This window comes from Chelonoidis abingdonii, chromosome 26 (genome assembly GCF_003597395.2).
Source record: "Chelonoidis abingdonii isolate Lonesome George chromosome 26, CheloAbing_2.0, whole genome shotgun sequence".
NCBI lineage: Eukaryota > Metazoa > Chordata > Testudines > Testudinidae > Chelonoidis > Chelonoidis abingdonii.
This window is the reverse complement of record NC_133794.1, coordinates 13,114,927-13,128,593: the sequence shown is the minus strand read 5'-3', so window position 1 is coordinate 13,128,593 and position 13,667 is coordinate 13,114,927. Positions and strand designations below refer to the sequence as shown.

The 13,667-nt window shown below is 51.5% G+C and overlaps 2 protein-coding genes and 1 long non-coding RNA gene across 4 annotated transcripts in view; 1 reads left to right on the top strand and 2 right to left on the bottom strand.

The window, feature by feature from the left end:
* The window catches only part of ASB8 (ankyrin repeat and SOCS box containing 8), a 9,455-nt gene extending 9,281 nt beyond the window's left edge, over window positions 1–174 (bottom strand). Inside the window, exon 1 of one of the 2 annotated variants that reach the window (XM_032786773.2) lies at window positions 57–174. The gene's annotated coding sequence lies outside the window, so the exon portion shown is untranslated. The remainder of the gene's footprint in view (window positions 1–56) is intronic. The other variant, XM_032786774.2, reaches the window with a different exon arrangement.
* The window catches only part of LOC142045995 (uncharacterized), an 80,601-nt gene that overhangs the window by 32,922 nt on the left and 34,012 nt on the right, over window positions 1–13,667 (bottom strand). The gene's annotated exons all lie outside the window — the stretch shown is intronic.
* LOC116828491 (uncharacterized) overlaps window positions 3,725–13,667 on the top strand; it is a 37,510-nt gene continuing 27,567 nt past the window's right edge. Inside the window, exons 1-4 of the mRNA XM_075061024.1 lie at window positions 3,725–3,838; window positions 4,124–4,292; window positions 6,586–6,700; window positions 8,048–8,725. Of these exons, the coding sequence (XP_074917125.1) occupies window positions 4,275–4,292; window positions 6,586–6,700; window positions 8,048–8,725 (811 nt within the window). The 5' untranslated portion in view covers window positions 3,725–3,838; window positions 4,124–4,274. The remainder of the gene's footprint in view (window positions 3,839–4,123; window positions 4,293–6,585; window positions 6,701–8,047; window positions 8,726–13,667) is intronic.

Here is a 13,667-nt window from a genome sequence, read left to right as displayed (position 1 = left end):
GGAGGGGGTGACGGGGCAGTGGTGGGAGGGGTGACGCGGGGCCCGGCCTCACTCACCAACCCCGGCGGCGCCGCTGTGCCCCGGACATAGGGGAAGCTGGATCCCGCTGTCGCCCACCGGAGGCGGAAGTTCATCGGTCGGAAAGGAACACAACTTGACTGCGGCAATGACGAAACAACGCGCGTGCGCATTGAAGGACCCCGACTGTTCTGCTCCAATCCCTCCTCCCTCCCCTGAAGGCCCGCCCCTCAGGCTGCTCTGCTCCAATCCCCTCCTTCTTCACCTTGCCGGCCCCGCCCCTCACACGCCTCTGCTCCAATCCCCTCCTCCCTCCCCTGAAGGCCCCGCCCCTCACGCTCTCTGCTCTAATCCCCTCCTCCCGCACCTTACAGGCCCCGCCCCTCACTCTGCTCTGCTCCAATCCCCTCCTCACTCATCCTGCCCTGCTCATGCCTCTTGGCTCAACACCCCCCCCCCCAGCCCTGCTGGGCCTTGTGGGTCTGGGAGCCTGGAGGGCCCTTGTTCTGGTGGCAGGTTTTGGGGGACCCCCTCCCTGGCCCTGGCTGAGTGGGGGGTTGGGGGTGGCTTGTGCTGGGCTGTGAAAGCCCTGGGGGCCAGGGAAGGGTGGGAATAGGTCCCAGAAATCTGGGGCTGGTGGGGGGTGTAGAAACCCTCCTGGTTCAAGGCTGAGCCAGCCCCTGACTGGGGGGGATGGATGGGAAGTGTCTGGAAGAGCCCCCCTGTGGACAGATCATTCCATAGTCACCTCTGCTCCTTTCCCCTGCCCCCTCCACACAGGCGTTCAGCTTTCTCGGAGAGGGGGAGGGCTTCTTGTGCCTCCCACTGAAGGAGCTGGTGCTAAGGCAGAGGCTTGCCAAATACCAAGTATTACCAAGCAGCCCTGTTGGTAACCGTATCTGTGATGGTAGCCATGGAACACCTGTGGGCAACTGAAGCCAGTGGTTGGGCAACCAGCCTTGATTTAGCCACTGGCTCCTTGATCAGCCAGTGGTACTGCCTGCGTCCTCAGCAAACACATGTCCCTGGTATTGCACTTTGCATTCAGTGGGCAGAAATCAGATCTTTTTTTCCAGGTTTAACCACACAAATAAAGCCCCTGGCCTGGAATGCTCCACTCTTAATTGCTCCATTGTTCAGGATTTTTCCTTCCTAGCTAGGAAATGAAAGGGTTACAACCATAGAGCTCCCAAATCATCTGGCTCTTAGTGGAAATGAGAGGAAATTTAACAAAGACCTTCCTGTTCTCAGCCTCCCCCTGACACCAAGTGACTGAGCCTTGCTGCTGGGACAGCTCTCAGCTCCTTCTGCCTGCAATGACTGGATCCCCTTCTCCACTGATGACCCCAGCAGGGGAGTAACTTGTCCCCATCCTGCAGCAGGAGCCGGTGAGTTAGAAGGAGGCGTAGAGAGAGATGGCCCTTCCCCTGGGAAAAGCAAACAAGGGAGGCAAAAAAATCATTGCCTGTGCTATCGAAATCTGAGCCAGGCACCTCTTAATGAGGTGAGCTAAGAGGCAAGGATACAGAGGTGGCTGTTACTCTTTTCCTAGTCACGCCCTGTAGTGTGCTGTCTATCTTTAATAATAATCCCCGGCTCTTCTATAGCGCTTTCCATCAGTGGATCTCAAAGCATTTTACAGACGAGAGCAATAGCATGATTCCCATATTACCAGTAGGGAAACTGAGGCACAGAGCAGCAAGGTGACTTGCCCAAGGTCACCCCAGGTCTCCCAAGGCCCAGTCCAGTGTGGTGTCCACTAGCTCACGCAGGTTCAAATAGTGAACATGGTCCACACCCAGTGTGGAAAATGCTTTAGTCAGAGCTCCAAACTGATCCGGCATCGATGGATCCATGTGGACGAGGGACCCGATTCCCCTCCTTAATGTAGCAAATTCCCAGTCTGGATCAACCCCAAGGTCCATCTAGCCCAGTACCCTGTCTCTGACAGTAGCCAGCACGAGAACCCCACAGCAGGCAGATGTGGGATAATCGGCCCTCCCATTAAGGGGATGAGGGCCATATTATTTGGACACCTAGGGGGAAGCTTTCAAAAGCATCAGAGAGTCCGTAGAACTCATGCTTCTAAATCTCTTAGGTGCTTCTGAAAATCTCCTCCTGACCATATATTTTAGAGACATTTTTGTCTTCTGGTTTCTTGTCTTCTGCTCCCATAGAGAAGCTGAGCTGTGGGGCGGGGGGGATTTGGATCCTCCCATAAGGCAGCCCAGGAAATCAGGGGCAGCAGAGGAGTGTATCCAGATCCTTTCTCTCTGTTACGAGATGAGTTACTGCAGCAGCAGCCAGGTGGGTGGAGATCAGCAGTGATTTCTGGGAGGGCTAAACCTGAAAGCAGAACCACAAGGGTGGTCGGGTGGGCAGCCAGACTGGTGTATCATTTAATAAAGAAGCAACAGCAGGAAGAGCTGAAACATGGCTGGGTCCAGGATTTTGGAACACCAGGAACTGGTCTCTTACAGACCAGGGCGTATGGCTTGTAAGTGCTTGAAAGGACAGAAAAACAGAGAGATCTTAACAAAAACTGGGCAGTCACACTTAAGATTGTCACCAGACTGTGGGTAAAGTTCTACTGGACCAGGGAGAAGAGGACAAAGCAACCCCCTTGTTCTCAGCTGTATGGAGCACAGCGGACATGCAGAGCAGATGAACCAATCGGGATGGTTTTGAGGTGGCACACAACAAGGATATTTGGGGCCAGATTTTCAGCGTGTTGGGTGCACACTGAGTCTTTTACTCATTTGCAAATTTGGCCCATTGTGGTTTGTAAAACCTGGCCCTATCTGAGTGCCTCAGTTTTGTGCTGTATACAGTATAACTTATTCCCATCTGGACCAGCTCTTGTGGGACAACATGGTCCTCCCAGTAGAGGACTGGACCCCAAGTTTTCCCCTTACTTACACAGGTGGAAATCAGACTTTTCTGGTTTTCCAGATTTTCTCCAAATCAATAGGATTCTGCACTTAGAACATTCCCTGAGATTCTGGACTAGATGAGACATGGCATTCAGAAGCTATCACATGACCAATGGAAAGACAAATAGGGAAATGCCACTGGTTGTGTACAGAGCTTCCTCTTGCTCGACCAAAAATCAGCAAAGCCTTAAAATGCTCCTCTCCTGTGATGCCTGCGGAACACTAGACAAAGGCTAGACAGCTGGTGTGGGGCTCACATTAAATCCAGTCTTGCCAACCCGGGGGAAGGGAAATGCCTCCCAAAATCATGAGATTGGCTAAAAAATCCTGAGATTAAAAAAAAATTAGGGTTAATTTAGAACGTTTAGGGGTCGTGTTTTTCAGTTTTTCTCTACTACTGCAAAGGCTAGAAACAAACTTAATTTTTTTAATGCAAACTGAGATTCACACCGAACCCCATGACTCCAAAAGTTGGGGCTTCAAGAAATCCCAACTATCGGCTGAGTCTCTGCGCACTGCATTGTTACCTTAATCATCTCCTCCTTGCCCTGACTGTTGGGGTATGACAGGGTTAGGTAAAGACTTGGGTATCCGCTATCATGGTAATAGGGAGTAAAGGCACAGGCAGGCACTGTTTCTTCACTTGATAAAGGTGCCATCCTTCCCCCTTCCCTTCTGCATGTTAAGAATAGATAAGCGTTGCAGCTGCATAAGGAATGTGGTTGTCTGAAGGATCCTGTGTGTGTGAAGAAGTGTTATCTTCCTCCCTCCCTTCCTCTCCCAGCTGCATAAACGAGCTTGGGGTCATGGGCCCTTCTCCCTGCCTAGTGAACTGCTGATTAAGGGAACTTGTGGCTACAATTACTGCAAAGAAATATATCTTCAAGGTAAAAATGTCTGTAGCATACGCTTAATGCTGTAAGCAGTAAAGAGGGGCAGGGATAATTATATTCAGTATATAGCTATTAATAATCATTAGATGGGCATTCATATTATTAAATAAGGGTTTTGAGGGTGTTGTAGTAAATGTGGGTACTTGCAGATTAATTTAGCTAAAAGCGTGTCACGTGATTAACTCGGGGCTTACTCGACAACTGGGTTGAGGGGAACAAGTAATGGAATAAAGAAATCCGCCTCTGGGTCAGCCTGCTCCTTCCTTCCATCCCCAACAGTAAGCGGCTCCTCTTCAGAGCATGGGGAAGTTGCTACGTGGAACCAGGGGAGCACCTTGGAAAGCCAGCTCTTATGGTCTTCCAGGCACGGCGTAGCCGTAGAGAAACAAGAGAGCCCAGACTTTCTCCAAGAATACAGAAGAGAAGATGAATGAGAACCAGCAACAAGGTAGGGCAGGGGTAGGCAACCTATGGCATGCGGCACATGGCACGTGAGCTGATTTTCAGTGGCACTCACGCTGCACGGGTCCTGGCCACTGGTCCGGGGGGCTCTGCATTTTAATTTAATTTTAAATGAAGCTTCTTAAACATTTTAAAAACCTTGTTTACTTTATATACAACAATAGGTTCGTTATATATTGTAGACTTATAGAAAGAGACCTTCTAAAAACATTAAAAGGTATTACTGGCATGCAAAACCTTAAATCAGAGTGACTAAATTAAGACTCGCCCCCCTCCCTTCTGAAAGGTTGCAGACCCCTAAGGCAGGACGTTAAAGTGGGCCAAATGCTCTGTTGGTTTAAATCAGCTGTAGCTCCGCTGACGTTAATGGCGCTATGGGTGATTTATACCAGCTAGGGATCAGGCCCCTACTGATTTCAATGGAGCTGTGGCCGATTTATACCCGCTGCGGCTCTGGCCCCACGGATTTCAGCGCCGCTGGTGGCTGATTTACAGCAGCTGGGGGCTCTGGCCCCATCGATTTCAATGGAGCTATGGCAGATTTCCACCCGCCGGGGCTCTGGCCCCGCGGATTTCAGCAGCCCCCTTAGTACAGCGCCGTGCGCCGGAGGCTTAAGCGCGCTGTGCCCGCGCTAGGCGGGCGCTGTTACCGCGGGACGCGCTCCCTCCCTCCCAGCACTTGGGGCAGCCCCCGAGCCTCGGCGGGTCCCCGGGCTGCGCGCAGGCTTCCCACCATAGAGCGGCAGCCTCCGCCCGCTGCTGGAGCTCACAGGCCGAGGGGGAGCGAATAGAGCAGGGACCTTCCTGTTCCCAGCCTCCTCCGGCTCGCTGCAGCCCGCAGCCCCCGGGGAGCCTCATCCTGCAGCCCCCGCACGCCGGCCAGGAGAGCGCCCCGAAGCCGAGACCCCGGGCCCGTCCGCTGCGGTGAGCCGGGGCCGGGCAGGCGCAGGGAGAGGCTGTCCCGGGGGGAGGGAAGCGCCAGCCGGGGAGGCGAGAAATTGCTGCCTCTGGAGCCTGGAGGGCGGGGAACAGGGCCAAGGCGGCTGCATCCCCTCTCCAGCCGCTTGCAAGGTGGGGTGGGGGGGAAGGCGGCCCGGCCTAAGGGGCCAGCAGGCTACCGAGGGGCTTGCAACGCGCCCGCCCCCGGGGCCTGGAGGATCTGAGCAACCGAGTCTCCTGGGCGTGTGCCCGGACCTGCTGTGCTTCCCAGGGGAGAGAGGGGTTATAGGGACGGTGCCCACCTTGGCAGCTCGGCTCCAAACCCCAGTGCCCCGTGCCAGTGCGGGGGCACCCAGGAGTGTGCCCTTTTTTTGGCTAGTGGTTAGCTGCGCTGTAGTGCAGCCGTGGGATTAGCGGGGTGCTTGGGAGCAGGGGCTGGGATTCTGGATGGTGGGGGGAGAGGGGCTGCAGGAGAGCAGGGGCTGGGATCCCTGGATGGTGAGGGGAGAGGGGCTGCAGGAGAGCAGGGGCTGGGATCCCTGGATGGTGGGGAGAGAGTGACTGCAGGGGAGGGGATCCTGGATTGTGGGGGGAGGAAGGGGCTGCAGGGGAGGGGATCTGGATTGTGGGGGGAGGAAGGAGCTGCTGGGGAGCAGGAGTTGGGATTCTGGATGGGGGGGTGCTGCAGGGGAGCAGAGGGAGGGATCTGGGGTCACTGCAGGGGAGCAGGGGCTGGGATCCAGGATCTGGGGTTTGTTGCTGATGAACCTTAGCTTAGTTCTCTCCCATGGTATTACTCCGATTACTTTATATTACATTACTACCTACGGGCTCCAGCCAGGATCAGGGCCCCATCATGCCAGGTGCTACGCAGACGCAGCCAAGGCAGAGTCCCTGCCCTGAAAAGCTCATGGGCTAAAGACAAAGTTGGGAGGGGAAACTGAGGCACAAAGCAGGGCAGTTACTAGCCCAAGTCACCCAGCAAGCTCATGGCAGGGCCAGGAATAGCCCGAGACCACGATTAATTGATTTTGCTGGTTTGTTTCTCCAGAAGAGATCTGATCTTTATTAGAAAGAGCAAGAGGTTTAATTCAGGGCAGAGGCTATTTCTGAGCCAGCCAAGTCCCCTTGTGCATGGAGGTCCTTCCCCTGAGCACGCCACCCTCTGCCCTTCAACTATCCTAGGATCCTGAAGAATTTCCCTGCGCCCTATCCCATCTGCTGGGATTCCCCATCCTGTGAGGGCACGGGGTTGACACATTGTAACAAAGCCTCAGTGACTGGTTATCAAACCCCATTCTCATCTGCCTATTTGCCTTGCGTCTTTCGTTTGGGCTCAGGATTTCCTGGTTCCTGAGCTTCACGTGATAGTCTGGATGGAACAAGAGGGAGAGCTACGTGTCCGGGATTCCCAAGACTTGAGGGAAGCGGAGCTGCCAGGAGGCACCTGTGCAGGTGAGAGAGATGTCAAAGCAGCCCCCGGACATCAGCCTGCAAGAGAGAGAAAATCCCAACAGGGCTGTTGCAAGCAATAAAAGGGTGGTTTTGTCTCCCCCCTAGCTGCTGCAACGGGTATTGCGGTATGCCTCTGCGCTAATGGGGCTGATTCTTTACAGCAGGCTGTAGGGGCTTATGTTTTAAGGGCCTAGTGTGGCCTAGTGGACACAGCAGTTGTCTGGGCTTCAGACGATCTAGCTTCTATTCCTGGCTCTGCTACTGAGCTTCTGGGTGACCCTGGGCAAGTCACCGCGCCTCAGTTACGCCAGCTGTTAAAGGGATAATAATACTGACCCGAATGGTAAAGCGCTTTGAGGGAACAAGTGCTGTGTAGGAGTTAGGTATTATCCAGCACCCTGCAGCTCCAGCTAAGTGTCTTCCAACAAGCTGCTTCTCATCTAGTTCAATACTACAGGCGCCATTTCTCTCCCCATGGCAGGTGTCAGTTCTAAGCTTTCCACCTGTCCTCATTGACTTCCAATTCTATCCCCTCTCTGCACCCAGCTGTTCTGGAGGTGATCCCAGGTTCCCAGCGACCAAGTCTAGGGGGAGCTGGGGGAGGGGTAGCTCAGTGGTTTGAGCATTGGCCTGCTAAACCCAGGCTTGTGAGTTCAGTCCTTGAGGGAGCCATTTACGGAACTGGGGTAAAAATCTATCTGGGGATTGGTCCTGCTTTGAGCAAAGGGTTGGACTAGATACCTCCTGAGGTCCCTTCCAACCCTGGATATTTACAACAATCTCTCTCCAGTTTATTACTTGTAGTGATTTCCCCCAAACAAGCAGAGGGTCCCCTGGTGGGAGGTGTTGTACAAAAGGGAGAGGCAGTCTATGGTACTGATATGGCTCCCATCACCGTGACACGGCCGTTAGCAGTCATCCTCCCAGGCAGAGCAGGGCCGTCCCCGCCCACCATACACGTGGGAACAGAGAGCCTGAGGACTTGTACACGGTCACACGGGTAGTGGAGGAGGAAGTTGTACTGAGGTTTCCTGGATGCTAGCAAATGCGCTAACCATTGGGTCACCTTCCTTCTCCAGCACCCCCATCCCCTGAAGAGTTTATAATGGCCCATTGCCTCCTAGTATCCAGTGAGAGTTAGGCACCTAAATACATGTGAGGATCTGGGTCCAATTAGACAAAAGGTGGGAGGAGAAACAGAAACACAGAGGGAAAGTGCCCTGCCCAAAGTGGTGGCAGAGGCACTAATAGAAGTCATGTCTCCAAGTGTCAGTCCAGCACTGCCCACTAATCTGCACAGCCTTCTCTGTGTTTAGCCTGGGACTGGATTCTCTCTCTTTGTTCCAGCCACCGATGGAAGTGCGAGTGAGAACGAGGGGGAGATGCCCCAAGAGGGAGGCGCTGAACCGCAGGGGCTCGTCTCTGAAAGCCTCAGGGAGGCTGTCTCGCAGAGTCCCGATCCGGAGAAAGCTTGCGAGAGTCAGGGCCGGCCAGAAAGGCAGCGGAGAAAGACTCCAGGCAAGAGGCTGGTTAAACCCGCCACCCAGTGCGAGAAAGGCTTCCAGAAACTCAAGGACATCCTGGTGCTGCGGCGATCCCATTCCCGGCTGAGACCCACCATCTGCAGCGAGTGCGGCAAAGGCTTCAGCCGGAGCTCTGACCTCATCCGGCACCAGATCACCCACACCGGCGAAAAACCCTACACATGTGCTGATTGCGGCAAAGGCTTCAGCCAGAACTCCAATCTGGTGACCCACCAGCGCATCCACACCGGTGAGAAGCCCTACCAGTGCAGGGACTGCGAGAAACGCTTCAGCGAGAGCTCAGCCCTCATCCAGCACCAGCGCACCCACACTGGTGAGAAACCATACAAGTGCGGGGAGTGCGGGAAGCGCTTCAGCGTCAGCTCCAACCTCATCCGCCACCGCCGGACCCACACCGACGAGAAGCCCTACATATGCATCGAATGCGGCGAGAGCTTCCGCCACAAGTCGCAACTGAGACGGCACCAGAAGCTGCATGTGGCATAGAAGGCGGGGGGGAGAGGAGGATAGATCGGATACAGAATAGGTGGTTGGGTGGGGTGCAGGGGGGGTTGTGAGATGGGGGATTCCTTGCAGGGTGGGGACAGGGGGTGGCATGGGTGGCTTGGGGGATGCTCTGTTGCTTAGGGACAGCTGGCGGTGGGATTAGATGGGAGACGGTTCCTATTTACTTACGCTCTTTTGACCAAGGCTGGAGGCCTAGGTGAGTTGGGTGCGTGATTCCCGTTATATTGTCAGAATTTTGAAAATGCCAAAAGGATTTAGGAGCTTAAGTCTGGTTGAACGACAGTGGAGCTTATGACTCTAAGCCCCATCGACTTTGCTCCTAAATCCCTCAGGTGACTTTGAAAATCACACCCTGGAGGGGTGCTTAGCTGTCTTTGGCGCCTTTGAAAAATCTAAGCCTCAGTTTCCCCAGAGAGACTCCCCACCCAGGGGCTGTCATTGCCTTATTAGTGAAACTGAACAATGCCGAGCTGTCCCAAGAATGAAATCAACGAGGCGGCGCAAACTGCACCGACAAAGCAGCAGCGAGAGGGCATCGGGAGCACCCGGCAGTGGCGAGCGGCAGACCCGAAGGAGAGGGGTACGCTGACATTGCAAAGAACACCAGAATCCTGGGATCCATGATGGAGATTCCTAGCATCCACCCAAAGGTGGGAATTCAACATAAGACGAGAGAGTCAACCACCAGGCCAAAGTCAGAGCCATGGCTGGATCAGAAGCATATGGGTGTCTATGTAGCATATTGAGTAGCTGTGCATAGTGTTTATTTAGATAGCACTAGGTCCTGGCATATGCTCAACTGTGTTTTAAGTCCCACTGAAATGAGAGAAAAGCCGCCGTCCCAGCCTCCTAACAGTTTAGTTTAACAGCCCTGATTCAGGCACGTACAAGCTATTGTCACATCTCCTCTCTCTCGAGGTGCATGTAACAGCTCCGTTCCAATGCCAGCCTTCTCAGATGGTCCATGCACTGTCCCAAAACGTCACTGAGCAGCGGGAGGCTGATGAGCATGGCTCTGAAGGAACAGCAAAGCAAGGCAAAAGAACGTATTTTGAGGGAGGCCTTTCAAACAAGATCTGAAATCCAAGGAAGAAAGATGTTTTTTGGTATGGGTTGTTTTTTTTTAGGAAAGACAAATCTTTGCGTTAGGCAAATGCTCTTCAAGTGATATCCAAAGACGTTCTCAAGATCCACCTAGTGAAGAGAAACCTGCAAAGGTTCTCTCCTCTTCTGGAGCCATTCCAAAGAGTGGAAGGTGTATCTGTGGCCTGAAAAGAGCAGGAAGCAGCTGGAGACTGAGGTTTGAATATGGCTTGGAGAATGGACAGAGATCTCTCTTGGCCAGAGCTGAAGGTCCATGTGAACATAGAGAGGAAGCTGATGGAGAATGACGGAAACAGCACAAGCCAAGAGCAATCACTATTGTATAGTGCAGTGTTTCCAAAACACGTGAAAGCTGAGCCCCTATATTAGCAAAATGAAATCAGTTGTGCCCCCTCCCCCCCCCACTGTGTGTTGTTAAAAGCTGTACCCAAGATGAGCGGTGGATTGTTGATCTTCATCATCTGACCAAGCTTGCCTCACATGCTTCAGTGAGCATTGAAATAGCTCACAACACTGGTATTTAAAGCATCACCATTGGCCTCTGAGCTAGTGCCTGTTGAAATGAACTGGGCATGGAGTTTTTGTTTCAGGCTCTCTGCAAACTCAGGTAGGTGTTGCTGCTGCATCAGCTTCCAAGGTTTTCTTTGCAACCATAACAGCTAATGACCAGGTGAAAGCTGAGAATCTGGAGAAGTGTTACAAGGTCCACCCGCCCTTTCCTCCTGCTAATTCTTCACATGCCCCATTTGGGACATACACTTTACTCATTGGGAAACATTGATAGGCTGGATTCTCTATGGAGATAAAATCCAAGCTGAAAAGAAAGGTCGATGAACATGTGAATGAGGTGAAAATAGATCTTTCCCAGGATGGAAGCAGAAGCTCATAAAACTGCACATGGTTGTCTCCACCACACCTTTGTTCAGGTGAATGGTGATGATCTTCAGCTTAGTAAAGACCTGCCATCATTAGAGCAGAAGAGTAGGTCCACCTGCTGAGATGAGGCTGAAGGAGGTGGAATGGAGGATTAGCTGATGGAGAGAGGTTACAAGTGGAGAGAGCAGGAGCTGATGCCAGGGATGAAGAACATCACTTCAATCCAGTGGACGAAAAGTGGCAGAATCAGAGCCCCCAGCTGCAGACAGAGGGTAGGGAGGGCAGTCCTGGAAGGCAGAGAAGCAAAGAGGACTGCGGAGCAAGGAGCAAAGACCAAAATGTTAGTAAGACTCACCAGTAAAGCAGTAGTTCTCAAACTTTTATACTGGTGACTCCTTTCACATAGCAAGCCTCTGAGTGCGACCCCCGCCCCCTTATAAATTAAAAACATTTTTTTATATATTTAACACCATTAGAAATGCTGGATACAAAGCGGTGTTTGGGGTGGAGGCTGACAGCTCGTAACCCCCCATGTAATGACCTCATGACCCCCTGAGGGGTCCCGACCCCCAGTTTGAGAACCTCTGGTGTAAAGGGAGCTGTAAGAAATCCTAGGAAGAGTAGCAGCAAAGGCACCGATCTGATGCTGGACTTTGCAGAGCAGAAGGCTGAGAATTCATAGATTCAGATTTTAAGGCCAGAAGGGACCAACCTGAACCTCCTGTCTGACCTTCTGCATGACACAGGCCAGAGAAATTCCAAACAAATGAGGATCTGGGTGCAGGAACATGCAGTGGCCACAGCAAAACCAAAGTGGTCCAAGTGATGGGACAAGTCAAGGAAGATCGCCGGGAATGCCGAGACCTGCTGTAAATATTTAAACAAGGACGACTCCTTTGAAAAAGGGCTGGAACTAAAGAAAACTAACATTTTATTTCCTTTTTTAAAAAAAAAAAAAATAAAAGGTAGAATTTTCATGAGATGAATGTTCTTAAGATGGTGTCTGGGAAATCTAGAGACCACCCAGTGAGTGAAGAGGAACCTTCATAGGTTCTTGGATCTCACTGAGCTACTCAGGATAGCTACTCAATCTGAACTAGCTCACATCCAAACTCAGAGGCATCTATCAAAGCAAAAAGAAATCCATAGGATCCAAGCACAAAATGACAAGCAAGTTGAGAAGCTCCTAGAGGATAAAATTAAAGGAGTTTCTTGGAGATTTAGAAGAAGACACAGGCAGGGGAAAACCCCAACTATAGGAAACCCATGAAACAAGACTGCATAAGTAGAGAAGGGTGCGGTCCTTAAACATCAGCCTTTGATGACTACTGTCATGGCCACATGCCCTGGAGAAAACTGGAATTTGATCATGAAAACAACCACTGGAATCCAAGGTTTTAACTGTCCGAAAACCCAACAAAATATTAATTGTGTCGTGAACCAAAGTTCTGACATGGAAACTCTAGGTGAAACTTTAGAGGATGGATGAAATCACTAGCAGAAGAGACTCGAATTCTGATGGCAAGGGATACCGACGCTGTATCGAACTGGTACCTGTTTGGTGAAAGACCGAGATCTGGATCTTGAACGAGGGTATTTCACACATGCACATATGTATATCACTGTAATAGAGACAGATGTTTTTTAATGTCTGAGGCAAACTTAGCTTAGAGAACTATAAAATACAGTGTCAGTGTACATAGGATTTAAGAGTAGCATGGTTAACTATATAGCTAGGGTAGAATAGGTTTTTAGGTAGATACAAAGTAACTTGGGGATGAGAAATTCTTCAGTGGAAACCCTGAACTCCTGGAGGTTCAGATCCCAGTCCAAACTATCCAAAGACTCATCTTCGGTTCAGAGTAGAGCCAGTTAGTTTAAGGCCGGGAAGCTGAGTGAGGGGCCCGATTCCAATGAGAATCAGGCCCCTAACTCCCTTAAGCACCTACTGCCAATCCCAGCATCTGATGAGGAGTGACTGCAGCAGAGGCTAGAATAGGTTTGAGTTTGGTTTAAGCTGATTAGACCTTATGTACATACCTTGCTTTGAGCTACATTGCTCGCAAAGTGTTGTGTCCGCCCTGTACTGATATAAGTGTGTAACGGAGCATCTCAGGGTGCCAAGCTGCGGCTGGACATTCTGGGAATTTTTGCAATAGATTGTGGGATACTTGCTGGTGGCTAATGCAATCGTGGGACATGGGGTCAAACTCCCATGATCCTTCCTCCCGAAACCCATAATCAATCTGGTTCCCACTAACCATGCTCTGGGCAAAATTGAATTAAGAGTGTCCACATGGGATTGCACCGTGTCAGTCTATGTATAGGCAGCCAACCCTCATCTCCACTAATTTCAAGGAGATATTTTGTGGAGAGGATGGAGCAGAAGCCGGCCTGCTCTTTAATGAGAGAGGAAAACTAGGACAAGCGTAGTTGCATTTATATGCTAGGCACTTCTGCAGTGTCTCGGTATTTTTTTTCTTTTTTTTTAAATGAGCAGTAGGTTACTCGCATCCATGGTCTTTGAAAGCAATTGCTGGGCCACGGCTGGAAAAAGAGGAGCCTCCGTTTCCATTGCTCCCAGCCGGCAGCTGGGGTCAGTTTAAAACTCTCTTGTGGAGAGTTTGCCGCTGTTGTGAGCAGGGCAGTTGGCATGCCGCTCAGTAACATCCATTGCACCATCCTGTGCCTGAGTCTTGCCCTAGAAGCCGGGATAAAACTGCAGACAAACTGCTGCTGGTAGATGTTGAATAACTTGTAGGATTTTCACTTCAATAAACTAGTGGCTACTGTTTGTTGTTTTTTTTTAATTAAAAACAAAACAAAACCTGTTCCATGGGGTCTAGTTTCATTCCTTGTCTTGCCACAATGATCAAAATCATGAGGGCGCCCCCTCCCCCCCCCCCCAAGCATCAGATTGGCCTAAAAATCTTGAA